The 14,441-nt window shown below is 43.5% G+C and overlaps 1 protein-coding gene across 1 annotated transcript in view; it reads right to left on the bottom strand.

The window, feature by feature from the left end:
- The window catches only part of PDZD2 (PDZ domain containing 2), a gene marked incomplete at its 3' end in the record, with an annotated part of 40,982 nt that overhangs the window by 793 nt on the left and 25,748 nt on the right, over positions 1 to 14,441 (bottom strand). The window contains exons 11-18 of the mRNA XM_010134618.1: positions 12,761 to 12,893; positions 9,843 to 9,924; positions 8,749 to 8,852; positions 7,867 to 8,032; positions 5,939 to 6,723; positions 4,645 to 4,789; positions 1,549 to 2,484; positions 3 to 1,383 (exon numbers count right to left, since the gene is read on the bottom strand). Coding sequence (XP_010132920.1) covers positions 3 to 1,383; positions 1,549 to 2,484; positions 4,645 to 4,789; positions 5,939 to 6,723; positions 7,867 to 8,032; positions 8,749 to 8,852; positions 9,843 to 9,924; positions 12,761 to 12,893 — 3,732 coding nt within the window. The remainder of the gene's footprint in view (positions 1 to 2; positions 1,384 to 1,548; positions 2,485 to 4,644; positions 4,790 to 5,938; positions 6,724 to 7,866; positions 8,033 to 8,748; positions 8,853 to 9,842; positions 9,925 to 12,760; positions 12,894 to 14,441) is intronic.

The following is a 14,441-nucleotide window of genomic DNA, read 5'->3' as shown; positions in this document are numbered from 1 at the left end:
GAACTGAGGGTGACCTCAATGAGGAAGAGCCTCCAGCAGATGCTCTCATGTTTTGCAGATCTAATTGCCTAAGGTCATCTGCACTATAGATGCTCTTGATAGCATTCAGGCCAGTTCCAGGGTTCTCAGTCCTCCCTTTCATATATTCAGCTTTTGGTATCCCCTGATGAGATAAAGTGACTTTGGACTGACTGTCTCTGGCTCTGAAATCATCCACCTTAGCACCCTTACCCTGACACACTGCAGGCTGCATGGAAACTTGCTTTTCTTTTGGCTTTCCCCATGCCTGCTGCAGGTCTGTTAGCTCCCCACAGCCACATTTCAGTTCACCGCTCACTGCTGGGCTGCCAGTGCCATTCAGGAGAGGCAGAAGTGAGTCTTCAGAAATGACCAGGGTTGGTTTCTGTTCTAGCTCTGACTTCAGAGACCTTGAGGCTGCTGAAATGCTCTTGCCAGCATCCAGGTTTGTAGGTGAATTACGGGACAATGGTGTTTTCTTCCCCAGGAGTTTGGGGGATACCTGTGGAGAAACAGAAGCCCTTTTTTGATCAGCCCCACTGACTTTGGTAGGATTAATGCCAGAAGAATCGGAATTTGCCTTTGCTTTGCTTTTGATGGTGAACCCTTTTAGCTTTGGTCCTGCTTTGGCCTTCTGGTTATTTAAAAGGGTATCCATTATACTTTTTTGTGCCATTCCCTTAGATTCCTGACAGGATTTTTTCTGTGAGGATGGGCTGTGCAGTACTGCAGCTCCTTTGCAGTGATTCGTGCCTGAGCTTTGGACTTTTCCATTTGAAGTCCTTCCTGAAGTCACAGAGTTATTTTTCTCATTTTTCCCTGGCAAGTCATGGGTTGTATTAGCCTTTGGATCTTTAGATCTAGTGGGAAAGGGAGACCTGAGTGATATTGCTCTTGATGACGATGCATTCACATTATTGCTGTCTGTTTTAGACAAGCTGGACAAACTGTTGGTTTCTTTTCTCACTAAGCAATAACTAACAGCATGATTACAGTTATCAGCCACGGTTTTGCTTTCAGATTTGGATTTCTGCTCATCATGACATTCTTCTTTCTCAAGCAAGTTGTTCTCCAAGCCATTGACATTTCTAGCAGAGCAAAAGCTTATCTTTCTGCAGTGCAGAGATCCTTCCTCGTCAGTGGATGCACAGCATTTCAAATGCCTGTTATCGTTCCCCAAACCCACCTGTTCTTCTCTACTTAAGGCACCATTGTTACAGAACGAGTAAACTTCAGGGATACTGACTGAATTCTTTAGGATGTCTTTTTCTGGCAGAAAAGCTGAGGAAGGAGAACACAAGGATGCAGAGGTCACACCTGAACACTGTGAGGGACATGGAGTGGGACCACCGTGATCTTCCAAGCCTAGTTTGCTGATGCTTGTCTCCAGTGACCCACACATCGCACAGCCCTCAGTTTGTGAAACTTTGCTGCAGTCAGGGTGCAGCGAGGACAGAGGGGAGGAGCTTGTTGCAGATGTCAGATGCTGCTCCTGGCTAAGCTTGTTGGGACCACCGTGATCTTCCAAGCCTAGTTTGCTGATGCTTGTCTCCAGTGACCCACACATCGCACAGCCCTCAGTTTGTGAAACTTTGCTGCAGTCAGGGTGCAGCGAGGACAGAGGGGAGGAGCTTGTTGCAGATGTCAGATGCTGCTCCTGTGCAGGCTTTTGCGGCTCATCATTCATGCAACAAATCTCAATTTGCTCCTCATCGGACTCCAGTACAGTACAGACTGCAGGGGAGCTGGCAGCAGCACACAGCTCAAACAACACCTCATTAGCACTATCACAGGTTTCCGTGACAGACTCTGCGTCCGAGTGAGAATCCTCCGCAGCCCCATACATAGACTTTGGAAACGGGTCGCTTCCCTTAGCTTCTAGAGAGTTTGCTGCAGGCAACTCATCCTCATTTAAACTGCTAAAATTCCTAGAATAGTTGTTTAAAGAGCTTTTATTCACAGTAAAAAGCTTGCCTGTGTTAATGGAGTCCAACACAGACAGCCCCAAAACCCCTTGCGCATTAGCTCCACAATTCACAGTTTTTCCCAGCAGCCCCTCCTTGGCTGGCCGCGGCTCAGATCCCGGACAGCCTTCATCTGTCCCACAGCAGCACATCGTGGTGTACTCATCTCGGAGGGGGCTCTCCGCTCGTGACGGGGTGCGCGAAGACCCGCTCTGGGGAGCACCCATTTGGCTGAGCAAGTCATCGATATCGGTGATGGGGATGGCAGCGCAGTCCTCGGCGCAGCTGCTTGTCGCGGTACCTCTGTGCGCGTCTTTGCTCGTGGCATCAGGTGGCAGTGTTGCTCTCTCCACTGCACAGCCACTACCAGCACTTTGCAAACCGGCTCCTTCTCGCTTCCCACCACTTGGTTCTTCCTCAGTTGGGAGGATGCTGTTGACATCGGTCTGGTTTTGACTGTCTACCCCTGGAGACAGGATGAGGTTTGTAAATCTGCTGACAGCTGCATCATGATCAAAATAAATAAAGAAGGAAAATCCTGTCAGATAGAGGAAGTGATACACAAACCACCAGTTTTATTACAAAATTAGACACCCACATAGTGAGACTAAATGTTTTCCTTTTGCTCTGCACTCCTCCTCTTCTGTAATGATGTTTACAACAACTCAATCATAACCCTGTGAATTTGAGTAGCACACAGAAGGGAGCAATCCACTCATCGAAGGTGAGTACTCACAATCTGTTTATTTCTTATCTTTGAAATTTCAGCAGTCAAGCAGCCAACTACCAAAGACAATGTGCTGTAATCCAGGCTGAGCAGAACTGCTGCTCATTACTTGTTTGATCGAAGATGTCTCTAATAGATTGCAGAGAGTACACAAAAGCCCTGGCACAGCAAACAAAGGTGAACAGACAACCGTGACAAGCTGTGCATAAATAACTTGACTCTGATCCCTCCGGCACTTCTGCAGGTGTTTAATGGGACATGCATGGGTGATGTTATACATGCGTTAAGCACCTGGGCTTTACAGGATTTCTGGCACGGACCTTTCCTTGTTTTCTGTACATGTTTAAGCCACTCTTGGATGACACACTGAGCTCCCTGTCACTGCTGTCTCCAGACCCATTCGTTCCTCTTCACCCATTTCTCCAGCTCTTCAATTTTCAGCACTCACTCTAAGCATCTGCTTGCATCTTTCTACACTTCTGGGACACTCATCCCCATTCAACCTGCCTTCTAGAGGCCAGTTTCTACCAGGTGAAGCCCAGAAAGTGCATGGAGGAGGGGTATATTCACACAGACAGGATCCTTTCCTGCTCATTCAAATGTGCCAGCACATCTCTCTAATTCTTGCACAAACTCGCAGAACTATCCACACCACTCAACTTAGGTACCCATGTTAAGAAGCGCAGATTCCTCCCGGAGTCAGTGACCGGGAAGATATGTCAGAAGCGCAATTTGAAGTATCCAGGGTTTGAAGTACTGCCCTGCTTCAGCATGCTGGATCACACAGTGAAGAGACCCCCTCCTCTGCCAGCGGGGCAGGGTGAGGGGAAGGGTAAAGCAGAAGAGTTGCACCATAAAGAAGTGCCAACGTACCACTACTCCAATGCTATTACTTTGCAAAAGCCACAGCAATCTAAGGAAACAAGAACAGGACCTTGCCAAGCCAGGAGTTCCTTAAAGAACAACTGGAACTGAAGCATCTGGAAGCACTTCAGGCTCCCAGGTATTAATCAGTACACGAAGAAGATCATAAGCTAGAACAAAGCAAAATGTTTTATCCTTCCTGAACTTGAAAAGAATGCTTTTCTTTTTCAAACTCTCACTTCCACACCACTTAATTTGTACAGTCTGTGGGGATGCATATATTGCTGTAGCAGCATATATCAGCCCTGAGCAGAAACTAAGGAGGTATCAAATATTCCAATTCAAACTAGAAAAAATTTTATAAGAAATATGCAAATAAACATTCTGATAAGATTCTCATTTTCTTGCATTTTCTGTTTCATCTTTCTGCACGTTAGAGAATTCTGATGCACGGAAGGAAAGGAAGGAAAGGAAGGAAAGAAAGGAAAGAAAGGAAAGAAAGGAAAGAAAGGAAAGAAAGGAAAGAAAGGAAAGAAAGGAAAGAAAGGAAAGAAAGGAAAGAAAGGAAAGAAAGGAAAGAAAGGAAAGAAAGGAAAGAAAGGAAAGAAAGGAAAGAAAGAAAGAGGCTTTTATAATCTTCTGTCCATTCAGAAAAACATTACTTAAACTTCAGATTTAAGAGAGACAGGGCTCAACACAATTACTGAACAGGCAGAGCAGTAAAATGACTGTCAGGACAGGGTTGCTGCTGACTTGGCTCCAGGTCTGCATGAAATGACTTAGACCTCTGCAAATGCTGGCAGAAGGGACCTACTGTAAGTGTGACCTTTGCATACTTCACACAGGAGTAGGTTTGCTCCCCTCACTGTGGTGCTAGGGAGTACCCTGAGGCCTGTTTTAGTGAAGAAGTGCTTTGCCTGGCTCACCAATGGAGACACAACGTACACACTGTTTTTTCTCCAAGTCAATGTTGGAAGCTGGGGCAGCACAAGATCGTACCCAGCTGATCCAGCAGAATTTTCTTCACCGGTACTGAGAATAAAAGGTATGAAAGAAAAACTACTCTCTCACCTGAGGCTGCTTTCTGGATCTCCAGGGTTACAGATGTGGGAAGACACTGCATAAGCAAGCAGATTTCCTCGTACGTCATCTTACTGACTGGGATACTGTTGATGGTGGTAATCTCATCTCCTACAGCCATCTTGCCCATTGATCCCTGATGCAATGACAGATTCAAGGAAATTATGAACACACCGCAGAAGCCCTGCCACAGGGGCAAAGTTTGCAGGGAAGCAATTAATGGCTTATGAGCAACATTCCCTATTTCACATCACTGCAGAATGCAGGTACCACTGCTCTCAGTTTGCCAACACGTAAATAAATATCAGACTGTGCTTTTGCCAGGAGAGAAATTAATGATCAACCTCAGACAGGAAAGTCAAAACAGCTGAGAGATCAGTATCAGGCTGGAGGACGTAACCCTCTTCATTAAAATGAATTTGGATGAATCAGCCCTAGCCTCTTAGGACTGCAACACTGCCTATTATTTTTGCATTTCACGTATGAATTATATTCCTGGTCACAATCTCCCAGTGGATCAATAGACTCTGATAAATAACTAAATTGGACAGAGACTGAGCTCTTAACGTAAAAGCCGAAGTACACTGCAGAGTAAGTCAGAGAAAAAGGCAGGAACAGGACCCAAATCCTCAACCCAATCTCGCAGCCCAATTAAAACTGCTACAACATACTCCCTCTTACCCCAGTGGCCACTAACTAGATTAAAAATGCTACATCCAGCTTTGCACACCAGAGTATCCTCCTTCCTCTTCCTGCACTTCTAGGTCAGCATTTGCACATGCAGCATGAAGCAAACATCCACACTAGTATGTGCATGTACGAGAAGTGGAACAGCAATGTGTTACTGGTACCACCATGATGCCAGGCAAACCTGGCCAGCACCTAAGGCCTCCTGGTACCAGATTTGTGTAACACAGGAAGACACGCATGTAAAATAACAAAGCACAATAAACATTTCTGCCACTGGGATTTACTTATTTCATCTTTGTCCTGGTGAAAAGAAAGGAAACAAAATAACAGTATCCCCTCAAAACTGTGACTCAAGTGGGGCTGAGTTCATCTCAAGCCTCTTGACTTTCTTAGGTTTGAATCAGCCAGGGTGCACTCTCAATCAGAACCACTTCGTTTAACAGCAGCTTCAGAGCAATATGGGATGAGACGTTTTGTCCAGCAGAGGCAAACATCTCTCTTGCACTTAGTCTCAACAGACCACTGCTTCATCGTCATCACCACCCCTACAAAGTAAAAGCAAATCACAACAAGGCAATCCATATTAAAAAATTACCATTTCTGCTGCTCCTCCTGGCCGCAGCCCTGTGACAACAACCTTTAAGGGCATGGCCTGGATTTCCAAATCCAGGCCAAATGACTCATGCTCATTGCGAACCAGGGTGACTATTTCACCCTGCCTGGCCCCCTCGGGTGCTTCACTCTTCTTGCTGTGAGGAAGCGCCCTTGCAACTGGCTTGTTATAAGAGCCATGCTCCTCCATCCTCTGTCTCTGGAGGCTTCGGCACTCAGTGCTCATCATGCTTTTCACTCTTGTGACTGCTCTGTGTTCAAGTTTTGGTGATCGCTTAGATTCGAGTTGTGCTTCCCGGAGCTCCTTCAAACTCAGGCTGCCAAGACGAACTTCAGGCACACTTGAGTAATCGAATGCTATGATGGGGAAGAAAGGAGAGTCAATTTGCTCCAGTGTGCTGTCTGCAGACTCCACAGAGTTGCTCAAGACAGGAGAAGATGTCTCTGTGCCACTGTATCTAGGTGACTCGCTGTCTTGGCTCTCATGATCAATTTCTACAGACAAGGTTGTAACAACAATGCCAGCATCCTCCTGGCTCTTGGCCCTCTGACTTCTTTGCAAGTGAGAACTTTCATCGTCATCACTAACATCACCATCGTAAAAAACAACCCTCCTCTGTCGATGAAAGGGGCTGCGGGCAGATTTAGGGCTGTCACTGAGGATGCCGGGTCGAACAGACTCCATGTGCTTGTTATGAAGGCCGGATGACCTCCCACTCGTTGGAGATGCCAGACCGTTTGCTTTTGCCACTCCTGCTTCTCTAGCAGCTATAAATATATATAAAAAAATTACTTTAATTGCATTTATAGATTATTTTTAATACCATATATCTGACTTCAGCAGAGTACATGTGGCTCTGCTTGCAGGGGAAGCTTAACCTCTCCTCCCAAAGCAAAAAGCAGGTTTTTCATGTCCTCCCTCTAACTACTGTAAATAGCAAGAGGGATGGCAGATAGCTCTACAATTTACGGGTAATTCCCACATTCAGTTCATAGCACATCTGGTTCTATTTTCAGTTTATTTCTGAATTATTACTGTGACCCAAAGAAGAAAGGGATGCAAATTCACATGCGTGCTTTACTTTAAACAATAGAACTTCTTTCACGTTTTGCTTAAATCTATGCTCAGTACTGCCTGCATCAACTTACAAAGAGGGAAAGACGCTTTCCTGAACAAAGACACAAGCACACGGCAATCAGTTTCAAATTAAGGACTAATAAACCCCAAAACCCTTTCCACATCCTTCTTGGAAATGACCGCATCTTATTTTGTAGAAAGTTTTTTTGTTTTGCTTTGTTTTGTGGCTATTTTAAAATATAAAAATGCTTTTAAGCATTAAATAATGAATTTCCCCCAAAAAATAAAGTGCAGACAAAGGCGTGACTTGAGAAACACAGCAAACAAATGTAATATCCTTTGAATTCGAGATCAGCAAAGAAATGTAAGATTCTTTCCGCCAATCACTAGGGGCAGAAAGACACATATGCAAAATACCTGATGTCAAAATGAACATTTGATTGTCTTCACACTGCTATATGCGACATTTTGAAACTGTGTATTTGAGATAGCTATGAACACTTTTATTTAAATGTAATCAATCAGATGATCACCAGTCATTTGAAAAAAAGCCCTGCAGTGCTGTCAATCTAATTTCAGCCAGACCAACCAAATAAAGTCATTTTCACATAACTGGAGCAGCAATTTGGTCAAAACACCATGGAAATGGGGACTTAGGAGCATTGTTGTAAACCCCTTCCACTTTCCAGAATTCCCATGATCCGCAGTGGCTTGCACTATGCTGCCCAGCATTTCTTACCAACACGAATCACCGTAGCTCTCCTGTAAAGCAGACCAGCACTCAGTGACTCTCCTTTATCAGCCAAACGACCAGACACATTTCCGTCACTTACTCAGGCTGCCAGGAAGAAAAGAGCCATCATCCAACAAACTGTTTCTGTTCTTCTGACGGTGCTGCTCTTCGTCACAGGAGCCAGTAACAGCATCAGAAAACGGGAGCTGGCTCGTACCATTGTGCGAGAAGTACTGGGAAAGCTCCGCCTCAGAGCTGACTGATCCCTGCTGAAAAGAAGTGAGCCTGGTGACCAGCCATCATCGATGCTTAAAGATCCTGTCTGCATGCAAGCTCCACAAACCACTCACACTGCTGCGTCCATAAAAGATAGTTTTTAGAATAGAGGACTTGTCAGTACATTAAGAGACAAACTGTCAAATTTGGATGGCTGAAATGCTGCACATCAATACATTTTTAGCCAGTATTATAAATAAAATCCCACTACTTTGCAGGTGTGGTTCAATGCAGAAACAAGGGATGAAGCCATTCATTTGTACAATGCCCTTTATACATCTTCTGCACTGCAAGAGAAGGGAAGGGTTTGTACCTCTGGACACTGTTCATACATCTTTGCCTTTCCCAGGAAAAGCACTCCACTGCAATGGCTATATAGAGGGACCAAGCACCCAGCCTTCTGCCCACAGGCTCAGGGCTCTCCTGCTAAGTTTGTGTCCCACAGAGCAGAGGTACCTTTGAGGTGGCAGGAAGAGGTAGGACACCGCTTTCTCCGCCATGTCCTGCACATTGCTCCAAAGGATACAGCCATACAGGCAAACAGGAGCTTGCTGCTGTCACGATTTAAATGTGTAGTGTAAGAAACAAACCCTTTATGGAGCCCATGTGACAGGGGAGGAGTTTAGAGATTGGGTTTTGAGCTCCTTGATCAAGAAAGAGCTTTAGTAAAAGCTGACACTGTTTTTATTGCATCTAATCCTTTTACCCGGCTTGCTGGCTCCAGGAAGCGTTTCATAGTCCAGCTGAGAGGAGATGAGGTCTCTCCTTGTTTGGCCTTCACACTAGGAGATGGACTTTTTTGTACAGCTCCTGTTAAACACAGCTTTGTTAGAGCCCAAAAATTAAAGTCGTGGTCCTTATATCCAAACAAGCTCCTCATTCACCTTCTGAGCTGAGGGCCGCCTTTAATCCTACTGATTTATTATCTGAATTACTTTCCTAAAGTGAGATTTACTTAACATTTCACAAGCTCTCCCTCAGGTCAGGCAAAACATTATCACAGAGACTTGTTACACCAGCCAGGCCCAGGACAGAGCTATGAACAAGACTTGAGCAGGTGATGGTCTTCCTCACCCTCTGGAGCATGCTGCTGACTATGTGCAACCTCGAAAGACGTATTAGCAGCCACTGGCAAGGTCTACTTTGAAAAGGGCCTGAGGTGACAGACAGATAAAGAGGATAATTACAAATCTAACATTTCTGTCTAAAAATCACCTTTCTAGTCACTCTGCCTAAGATTTTAGGAAGTGCTACATCTGGAGTACATCAGGCATATGCCAGAACACACTGACTCCAAAGTCACATGACTCCAAAGAATCACACTGTATGGGGCTCCAGAGAGATGTGTTTCAAAGAGCCTTGTTTATCCGATTCCAACACATCTTGCGCTGCTCTTATCTCTCTGTTTGTTTGTTTGTTTGTTTTGTGGTTGTTTTTTTTTTTTCCCTGGCCATCTACATGGACAAGTGTACACAGATGGAGTTGATTCCTCCTGACCTTTCGCTACCAGGACTTTGTGTGTCTCATTTATCTTGAAGAGAGGATAGAGCAACCACCTCTTGGCAACTCTACTTTCAGATCACAGCAGCCTAGTGCAACAAAGCAAGTAACAACAGCAATGCAACTGATCCATCTGAACTGGATGTGTCCACTCTGCAGGGGACAGAGTGATTCCACGCTCTAAATCGTTCTGCTTTTCTGAGGGCCCTCAGAATACTGATGCTGGGGAACCCAAGAGCATGTTCTTAAACCTTCCTGCATCTGGAAAAGGACACATACGAGGAGAGAACATGTTGCTACCTGTGACATGAGAGGAGCTGGCATCCTTGCTCTCTCGGTGGGTAGTACGCGCAATTGCTTCATCCATCTCCTGCTCAGAAACCTAAAGTCAAGTGGAAGGCAGAAATCAAACTGGGTAGATAAAACGAAGAAGAAAGTCTGACCACTTATGACTACAAATACATGATCTGCTTCAGATACGCTACTGTTTTTAAAGATGCAGTAAAGAAGACCTAGTTGAGAGCCCTACGTCCTGGTCCCCTGATTCAGACTCCCTCCGTGCCACACTCCTGCAGAAACCAGGAGGTGGAAGGAAGCCTGTCGACTTCATGAAGACCACGTCCAAGTGCCACATTACACAAACAAATAAAACTGCACCAGACTTAAAGAAATCAAATGAAGCCATTACAGCACAATTTCAACTCAATTAAGTGCTGTACATTGATTTATCAAGAAAATATTACTTTAAAATAGACAAAGACTGCTTCGTACAAGCATACATCAGCAACAGAAGATATTCTACACTTAACCTACCGGAAGAATACCAGACTTCTTGAGATAATAGCTGTCTTTTTAATTTTCATTTCTCCTTGCTTTTAAAAAGAAAACCTAAGTTAGTAATTGGTAATTAATGTTTCTCTGGTTTAAAAATAAATACTGGTTTACTATATTTGCTAATTTTATCCTGAATTACTGCCATGCACTTAATTCTTATTACTGGAAAAGTCCATATAATTCTATAACAGGAACAACTAGTCTGCAGGAACATGTATTTAAAAACAGAAAGCAAGTTAATTCTGTCAAAAATCATTTCTATGCACATTGCTTTGCATGAATTAAAATAAAGCATAAATAGAAACTAGAAGCTTAAATCTTTCTGAACCATGAAGATTTGAGAGATTCCTAAGCAAACTCAGCAGTTCAAACATAGTTTCAATGCCGCATTCACTCAGAATAACAAGAAGAAAGAAAATTTTGTGGTATTTCTCTTGGAAGTACATGAAAACACAGAAGTGAACGTATTCAGCAACAAAATCTACTGTGGACATTTTGTGTCATACAATGAGACATTAAGAATAAAAATGCCCAAAACAACATGAGCCTTTGAAGAAATACATCTCTGTTTTCAGCCTGTGGAATGGCCTTACAGCAAACCAAAAGCCTGTGGGCTCCTGAGGTACAGGGAGTTCAAACAGGACATGGACCAAGCCCTGAGAGTATGCTCTAGGACCTTTACACAAACCTTTAGGTACAAGACGTACCAAGAATAAAACTAGGTGCTGGGCAGACTTCAGTTTTTGTTTAAAACTAACCAAAACCCCGCACTTCTGCAAACTCTGCCAATTTTGATTATTAGCATCCTCTGCACTTCAGACAGATCAAATTGGAGAGGGACAAGCTAATTCCTAACTAATTCCTAATTCCAGATTATACTGCAGGACAGGATTGTATAAAAAGCTAATAAAATAAAATAAAATACACCCCACACTTCTGTAGATCCCCCAGTGCTGTCAGAAAAAGCGTGACAACGACATAGTGATAAATACGGGTCCCCATATGGACACAGTTATGAGAGACTGTGGATTCAATAATGCCTGGGAGGAAAAAATGCTTTAGGGACTCTCCAACTCAACTTTTAGCTTGTCTTAGCACTTTTTGGCAAAGGACTTGTTGTCATTTTAAATATCACTTACAGAAAACTGTTACAGGAGCCACTTAATTCCTCTGTTACTGAGTAATAGCAAGCAATTAGCTTAACTCAGTTCATCTTCTCAGCAGATACCTGGTTAGGTCACCACCACAGCAAGCTTCCTCTTGCAGTGGAGAGACAGCAAGCTTCACTCCATGGAGCTTTTATTTCATGCTACTCACAGACTCTTCAAAAAGTCTATATGCCTAAATAATGAAATCAAATTGAACCATCGTGCTGTTTCAGCACAGCATACAGACTCCCTAGAAATACTGTTATCTTAGGCTATAAGCCCAATTCTCAGCCCCTCAGTGCTTACCTTTAACCAATAGAACCACAATTTCTTTCTTTTTAGCAGCACATGGCCTCACAGCAATGATAATAAACTCTGGGCAGTAGAGCCCTATTTGTCTGTTGTTTGTGTATTTGGTTTAGCAGAAAATACGCAATTAATTATAATGTAAGAAACCTGAGTTCTCCTAGATATGAATTTATTAAGGCCTCCATTTGTAGTTACGAGTTCAAAAGTCGGAGCTCTCTGGACCCAGTAATGCAAATATTTTTACAGCTTCATTCCTGTTTAAACAGGAAGGTTTTGTACACTCATGAAATTCTTTGAAATATTGAAATAAAGTAAGTTGTTATTCCCTATAGCTTGGTTAAAAGGCTTTTATCTTCTATCATCAATTTTTAAAACTTGCTTGAAAATATTCACTTTGTAAACACAGCCTTACTTCCAAATTGCCCCTGCACAGATTTCACAGTAGCAGTACATTCCAGACTCTCACGTTTTAATTCCTGAAGGAAAACTTTGATCTCTGGACAGATTTTGGTTTTTTTAAAGCAGTATTCCTGCTCCTTTATTGCAGTTGATCGGTTCAATCTGGTGATATTTCTATTCCTGGCCCTAAAAATTATATTCTACTTGAAGACAAACTAACTGCACAGTAACTTTTGGAAGGAAGAGGACTTGTGCCATATTTGAGAAAGATGGGAACATGTCACTAAAGTAGTTCCAGGAAAATTGCATTTGATCAGTGGGTGACTAAGTAAAAAACAGCGGGGACAGTCCAGCATTGGTACAACTTACAAAACTGGAAGGCATCATTACAATCCTGACTTCTTACACAACACATGCCAGGGAGAGAAAAATCCAATATTCTTCATTTGCTGCTTTCCCGACAGCAAGACTCAAATTACAGTGCCAGATGAAAACAACCCAGATACACTTAACACATCTTCTTCTCACCTTTGGGTTAGGATGCCGACTAATGATTAAGCTGACTGGACCTGGACCACACTCGCTCAGGATGGCGTAGGCTTCACTTAAAGCAGCGTGACGCAGACTCACCGAATCTGCCTCCAGGATCTGGTCACCCCGACTGCAGAGAGACAATTAATCACAACCACCTTTTACAAAAACATTTGTGCCGTCACCCGATGCCCAAGCTTCTTCAGAGATATAAGTGTCTTGAAAGATCTGACTTGCAAGAAAATGCTCTTTCTCCCAATGATGTGAATGCTTTAAATCTGGTGACTTTGGGAGAGAGGTCCTGAGATCCCTTCTGCACCGTCCCTTATTAAATCAACAGAGAAAACTGGCCGCATTTGGACCAGGGTGAAAGCAAGCTTCAGTTCTAGTTCTGCATTCAGATACTTGTTGAGCACAGAAGAGTAAAAATTAGATTCAGATGGGCTGTTCCTTTCCATCATATTGAATCACTTAACACAAACAACGAGAAGAAATACGTGGTTCAGATACGAGATTATGAAATGACTGGAGGAAAAAAATGAGCGTGATAAGCCTGTATTTGCTTCAAATTAACATATAGAATCCATTAAAAAGGAAAAAAAAAAAAGCCATCCACACACCCCCTCCACACCCCCTCCCCCCAAAAAAACACCCCAAAACAAACCAAAACGATTCTGAAAGGAAAGCACAGATTGTTTAGTTTTGTTTTCTCTGTTTCTTAACTCTTGCTCATGGTGCTCAGACATCTGGAGCTATTCAAAAGAAAAGATCATCAACTAGGGATATCAGTAAAGCGTTCTCCATAATCACTAAAGCATTTGCTTTGAACAAGTACTCTCAATCTTCTACTGCTGAGTTATACAGGGCTACTTGGAAATGAGTTTGCACTGTCAGTCCACACACCAAAGGCAAAACGGCAATTGCACGTGGTAGCTTTCAATAACCCGTACTTCTGCTACAGGCTCAGGAAAGTAAAGAGGGTGACCTACCAGTTGTGTAATCATGCCACTGCTCTGCCCATCTTTCAGATTCACACAGCTATCAGAAACTAGACAAGTGAGTCACTTAGACAGGCACATGGTGGAGGGGGGGAGCTTTGATACAGAGGAGCTGGATTCAAACCTCTTCAGTATTGCAAAGCCAGTATTTGATTAACAAAGTTTTCCAAAAAAACGAACCATCCTTTAAGTTTTGGTTTATGGAGCCTTAAACCACTGATGGGACAACAGAAGCAATGTCTCAAAGAAGCAAGCTAGAAATCTGGGAAGCATGCCTGGATATAATCAATCACTTAAACCTAATAAACGATACAGCTGTTACGCACAGACACAACTAGCACAGCAATCTTTCTCAAAGAGGGTTACAAGAAAGCAAGTTAGCATTAAATACTGTCTCCTATAGGCACTTCTACGTTGTAGGAACTTTCAAGGTTTTGGCAGAGATGCCACCCTAACATTATGTTCTTCCCTTATTCTAAAAAATCAGATCGCTATATCACAGTTTTCCTCGTGAGCAAGGAAACAGAAGGCACTCTCCACCCACGCGAAAGCAAGGCGTTTGCTCTGCCTCCCTGCACCAGTGCTCACGCCACACGTTCAGTGTGGATCATGCAGTCGCAGCGGCTCTTCAGCACAGTCTCTCCTCCAGAGCGATGCTCCCAGCACCTACCAGCCTTCAT

This window comes from Buceros rhinoceros, unplaced genomic scaffold, assembly GCF_000710305.1.
Source record: "Buceros rhinoceros silvestris isolate BGI_N320 unplaced genomic scaffold, ASM71030v1 scaffold14944, whole genome shotgun sequence".
Classification (NCBI taxonomy): Eukaryota; Metazoa; Chordata; class Aves; order Bucerotiformes; family Bucerotidae; genus Buceros; species Buceros rhinoceros.
This window is presented reverse-complemented; position numbering and strand designations above follow the sequence as displayed.